The following is a 6,123-nucleotide window of genomic DNA, read 5'->3' as shown; positions in this document are numbered from 1 at the left end:
AATAACCAGCCCGATAAGAGCCTTTGTTGGGTCCAGAGGTCTGGTTAAGCTAATCTTATAAATCAGCCTGGAGAGAGAATTTGTAAGACTAATGAGTGAATAGAAAATTAAACCTATGCACCCTAAAAAGCAGAAACCAGGATTGAGATCAGGAATATTCCACATTGTTGTAACTAAAAAGTTCTGTCAAATTCTTTGGTGTTAATCCTTATGCTAGCAAAACTACAGTTCAGTTGCAGCCTGTCAAGTGTTGCCAACAAAACCAGTAAGAGTATCGTCAAGCTGCTTTAACCTGGTAAAGTACAGCAACACTTCAGCCTATCATTTTGATTGCTTCATTCTTAACTACCTATGGTTATAATCAGGTGGAAAGTTATGCTTGATCCCTACTTATTTTCGAGTTTAAAATATTGAAGACGCAGATAAATCATCTATGTTGGTGGCAGTTCTAACTAGACATGACAAAATTTCTATAGTCACCACTTATTTTGGAGCTTAAAATATTGAAGACGCAAGTAAATCATCTAAGTTGGTAGCAGTACTAACCAGACCTGATGAAATTACCGATTAGACTGCATAAATGTGTTATAAGTACCAAATGAATGGTGTGAATGATTATTAAACTTACATTACGGTCAAAGTTAACAGTACAAAAAAGTTTATGGTAGAATGAAACATTAAAACAAGTTTGGGAAATCCTTGACGTGAAGATGATACGTCCAGTCATAGTTAATTGGCAGAAGAATTAAAATTTCACACAGCTTGAAAAACCAAAGTTCAGGTGAGTAGATGTGGCAATTCACAATGTGTTGTAGCAACTATGGTTCACATAGGCTACCTGGCTGTTTTTATGATATTGGTGTTCATTATTTTTAAGCGCGTCTTCGTAAGGGGGTAGTGCCGTCAGTGCACCTCAAGTGATGCACTGTAGGCATTATACTGGTGTTTGCAATGTCCCTTCAACCGCTAGCTCCAACCCCCTTCATTCCTTTTGCTTTACCACCAAGACTATACAACAAAATACTGCCTGAAGTGCAGATCATACAAGAAGGCAAATTTTAAAAAGAACAAGAAACCAATGAGAAAACACTAAAAGACAATTTTATAAATATGAGAAGTAACTTATTTAGAAAACATACAAGGGCCCGCCAGAAGGAATAATCTCTTGGGAGGGCTGTATGTAAAACTAAACGAATGAAACCACCCTCTTCTAGCACTGATTTGTATGAACCTGCAAGGCTGTTTCCCTGTTACGGTTTTCACTCCTTTTTACTGTCAATTTCCGTTTCAGCGTTGAAGGACCTATAGGTCCCAGTGTGTGGCCTTTGGCTTAAAATTCTAGAGGGTCTTGAGCCAAAGTGATATTCCAGCACATATATAATTCATTTACCTTTATGTTGGATAATGAATCTCCTAAACTGATTTATTGGGTGCTAGTAATTATATCGATACACTTACTGAGATAAGTAATGGGCAATTTTCCCCATGGACTGGTACTACAGAGAATTGTTGTCAAGTCCAACTGCTTGCTAAACAAGAAAACTAGTCTTATATTGTGTGTGTAACGTTGCCACTTCAGGACGTTTTCTAAAGAATTTTCTATGGTCAGTATTAAAGGTTGAAGAAATGCCAAAACTGACCTGTGCATAATTTTGACTATTGAGTAGTCAAGACATCTTATTCTATGGCTGGCTTAAGTTTTAAATGTCCTGCGTAGCCCACTGAAAGTAGCAATGTCTAGACAGTATAAGAAAGTAGTACATCGATATCTGCTACTTTGCCTAGTTTTTTTTTTTTTTCACTGACTTTTGATTTTTATTACCTCGTCTACAGAGGTGTGACAAATATTGTGGTTGAACTGCCATATAATATCTATTTCAAAAGTTCTGATTATAATTTAACAGGTTAAGCCGTCGGAGGTGTCGGTACATGCTGAAATATTGAGAAAGAGTTAAAATAGGAAATATTTTTTAATTGAAGAGGTGTATTAAACTCATATAACACCAGTACGGATTTCATACTACTGAACACTAGGCCCCCAAGCTCCATTGCAATCGGAGGTGTGCTCCCTGTTGCTACTTATCAAAGTCTCCGGTGAGGTTATGCTGTCGGTTGAAAGATGTTAACCATTTTTGTGACAAAGTTTGTGTTTCCAAGAACTTATATTTAAACATTTTTTTTATTATTAAATTGGCAATTTGGAAATTAGCCCTGACATTCAGAACAGTTTCATTTCGGTTGAAACTGCCCATGACTATCATGTTGCCATTAGTATGTGTGAAACAAAGAAGCCCACTGTAGGGAGCATAGTTCCGTCAGTGGACCTCATGCGGTACACTGTAAGCATTACTTAAGGATCTTTGCAGCGTGCCTTCGGCCCCTAGCTGCAACCAATTTCGTTCCTTCTGCTGTAGTACCTCATTTCATATTTTCTTTATTCATCTTACTTTCCACCCTCTCCTAACACTTGATTCACAGTGCAACTGCGAGGGTTTCCTCCTGTTACAGCTTTCAAACCTTTTACTGTCAATTTCCATTTCAGCGCTGAATGACATCATAGGTCCCAGAGCTTGGTCTTTGGCCTTAATTCTCTATTCATATCATAAAGAAGCCAGTAACATACTATGAGTGACACGAAACTTCGGACGGACGTGAAAGAAGATAAATACGCATAGCCAATGACAGACAGGCCTGATCAGGATTGATCCTTGGCCTGACTAGGTATGACGAGCAGTTCCATCGTATTGGGTGAAATTTTCACAATAGATTTATTAAAAGTTAACAAATGCGGGAATAAGGACGAATGATGGATACCGGTCAGTAAATTCGATTGTAGTGAAGACTGAAATCCACCAGAAAAAATCCAATGAAGGAACGACAAACAAGTCAGTAGGGTGTGTACTGCATTACACTGTAATTAAGTGGCAGTGGATTCTAGGTACTGTAGCTACACCACATACGTTTGTTGCGTTCTGTTTTTTATCATTCAAAATATATATAAAAAAAAAACATCGAGCTAGGAAGCATATGAAATCCTAATCGAGGGTATGGGTTGGGGTTCCCTATCTAGAAACCACTTCCTTCGCAGAACCAGACCAGTACAGTAACTGGGTCACCGTTGGAAGGATGTGTTATACAGTCAGGAGTATTCCACACCTTGATAGCATATTAAATAGCTTCTTAGACCTGAAATGAATATTGTAATCAGACATGCAAGTGAAGCATACAGGCTGTTTGAACCTAGACCAAAATGCATTTGAGCATTGCGCACCATCCCATACAACAAAATACCGCATGAAGCGAAGATCATGCAAGAAGAAAACTATTTTTAAAAAAGAAATGAAGATTTTCATATTCTACTACAGGGGCTACGATACTGACGAGAAAATACTGAAAAGACAATGATAAAATATATATAAGAAGTAAGTTTAGAAAACCAGAAATGAATACCTGTGGGGGTTTGTACTCCATAAAACCAAGCAAAGTGAATGCGTGAAAGTGAATATGGAAACAAACCCCAGCAATTCGCCGGTTGCCCTCTGCAGACGTCGGGTTGTAGGGTGTGGCGCTTCCCTACTTAATTATCGCCGGAGGGTTTGACTTTACTTAGAAGGAAGGCGCTATGGGCCGCCTCGTACGTTTATGGCGAATCATGGCCAGCACCAATTGTATAATTGACTGAACATCTATCGCTAAGATAGATGTTCAGTCAATCAACTGGTTGTTGTCGAGTCTAGATGTCCACAAAAGGCCTTCTGTTTCCTTTGACATCTTGTTTAAAATACCTGCCACTAGGAATCGAGTCTGGTGTCATAAGGCTGATTTTATTCCAGGTTAACCATCGCAAACTGATATCTATTCAGTTTGCGATGGTTAACCTGGAATAAAATCGGCCTTATGACACCAGACTCCTTTCCTAGTGGCAGGTATTTTAAACAAGATGTCAAAGGAAACAGAAGGCCTTTCGTGGACATCTAGACTCGACAACAACCAGCTGTGACGGGGAAATCATTTTTTTTCTGGATAAAATTAAGTAAACTTAAAAGAAAAAAAAATTGGTGACTATCAATAAAAGAAAGAAAGAAAAAAAAAACAATAAAACTAGAGTTCTGGCAGAAACCGGATTCGATAGTTTATGCTACCTCATCAACATATTAAATATTTATAGGAGCAGGTACTCACAATGGGATGAAGAATTGGATACAATAATTGTCCCGATTTCCTCAGTCTTAACAGTAAAGAAATAAAGGGTTCTCTTTTTACGGTAAAACACAATCCACGGTCGAATATAGGTATGTTATGTAACTAGGGTAGAAAATTATGGAAGACCATAATAACCTCAACAGGTGTTCGTTGTTCAAGTCCGAACCACTCAGTTTCTGGGGAGTTAACAATCTTAAGGTTACATTTAATGAAAAGAAGATTATTCCATGCATTTATTTTTGTGACTCTCCCATTTTTTGCGCGTTTGGTCCAAGATTCGCAGACGAATATATATTGCAAGCCATAACCTAGCAACCGAGGCACTGGGTTTATGCCAACAAATGAGTTATGTGCAACTATGAGTTTTAAGTGTATAGTTATTACAGACTGCTTTAATATACAGTGCCGGTGATTTACTAAGAAAAATGAAACCAGAATATATAAACCTTTCTGCTAGTTATGCCGAAGATAAAACGCGATAGCAATAACTACAGACGTAGCAAATTCGTAATTGATTAAGGCACACGTATAGATAAAGCTGATAATAATAATACAAGTAAGTACGGACCAACTAGCTACTGCACATTAAAAAATACCTTGACCTTGACTAGCATCTGCCTTGGAGCCCCGTCATCAACAAGCTAGACTAGAGAGCCTCTAATTATTGTATCTCTATGAGAGGAGGAGCAATGGCTCTGTTAGCAAGAGGGATTTTGTTTTCGTCTGCTTCCGTCAAAAATGTTGCCTTTAGAAGTCAAGTCAGTCGGGTAAGTCCGTGTTAAAAACCGTTTTCGTAACAGAAATGATGGTTTTTTAGCATTTTGGTAGCTTTGCATTATTCTGTAGGTCGTAAATAGGAGAAGGGGAGGGAGTCGGTTTTGCGTTGTTGTCGGCGACAAACACAGAGTCGTCATAACAATTTATTTATTTTTTCTTTTAAAAACTAATGAATGTCGGATTTGTGTTCTGGAATATACATAATTAAGCAAGATTGATAAAGCAAGTACTTTGCAGAATCAGATTAGGCTAGGTCTTATTTTCTTTACCGGCGAATGACCAAGTCCTTGTCCTACAACTACCTAGCCTAGGTACATAGGAGCTAGGCTAAGTATGTTTGTTTGGGCTCGAAGTCCCACTAGCTCAATGACATACTAGGCTATAGCCTAGTTAAGGGCATGAGATTGGATATGCTCAGGATCCTCTTTGGCCTGCTGAAATTGGCATAAAATATCCTAGTGAGTTGTCCAAACTTAAGATACCTAAGTAAGCTTACTAGGCTAGTATACCAAAGCCACCGTAATGTCAAAGGCTAGTTAGGGTAAAACATCGCGTGGACTGGCCCAACTCACCGACTATCATGGCTGGCCACCCTCCAAAAAAGTACTTTTAACGCGTCCTGACACCGGAGATGGTCATCAGTCACGAGTTGTTGTTGGTGAGAGAAGGAGCTAAGACCTCTACTCTCCTTTCGAAGTAAGTATTTTCTCCAAAGTTAGAAATTATGGCCATATTTTAAATTTAAACAGAGGGTAATGAAAAGGGTGGCCAACGCAGTGCAAACTTCACCAAAACGCTTTTGAAATTTTTACTTAAAACTCGAAGCATTTAGAAGATTGACGCCATCTTGATGGTTGCGGAGTCGCTTGTGTCAATAAACTTCCCATTTCTTGTGCTAAATCCGCACACCACTTGTACTCATAGACGCTGGGGCACTTTCATCACAACAATTGTACACCTGAACTCTTACCAGCACTTATTTGCACTTAATTCAAGGGGACTACGGCATTCTTTGCGGCGTTTTGCGCTCTTCAATTGTTTATCAGTGTTGTCAATTGGCATGTGTTTACCCTCCAAACTAGATATACCTAAGACTTACACAAAACCGGGGAAATAAGTGAAATTAGTGTATCTATTTGTAGT

The 6,123-nt window shown here is 38.6% G+C and overlaps 1 protein-coding gene across 1 annotated transcript in view; it reads left to right on the top strand.

Moving 5' to 3' along the window:
• The first annotated feature begins 4,808 nt into the window (after positions 1-4,808).
• LOC135204086 (succinyl-CoA:3-ketoacid coenzyme A transferase 1, mitochondrial-like) overlaps positions 4,809-6,123 on the top strand; it is a 142,397-nt gene continuing 141,082 nt past the window's right edge. The window contains exon 1 of the mRNA XM_064234084.1: positions 4,809-4,970. Within this exon, the coding sequence (XP_064090154.1) occupies positions 4,878-4,970 (93 nt within the window). The 5' untranslated portion in view covers positions 4,809-4,877. The remainder of the gene's footprint in view (positions 4,971-6,123) is intronic.

The sequence above is a fragment of the Macrobrachium nipponense genome, chromosome 44, assembly GCF_015104395.2.
Source record: "Macrobrachium nipponense isolate FS-2020 chromosome 44, ASM1510439v2, whole genome shotgun sequence".
Taxonomy (NCBI): domain Eukaryota; kingdom Metazoa; phylum Arthropoda; class Malacostraca; order Decapoda; family Palaemonidae; genus Macrobrachium; species Macrobrachium nipponense.
This window is presented reverse-complemented; position numbering and strand designations above follow the sequence as displayed.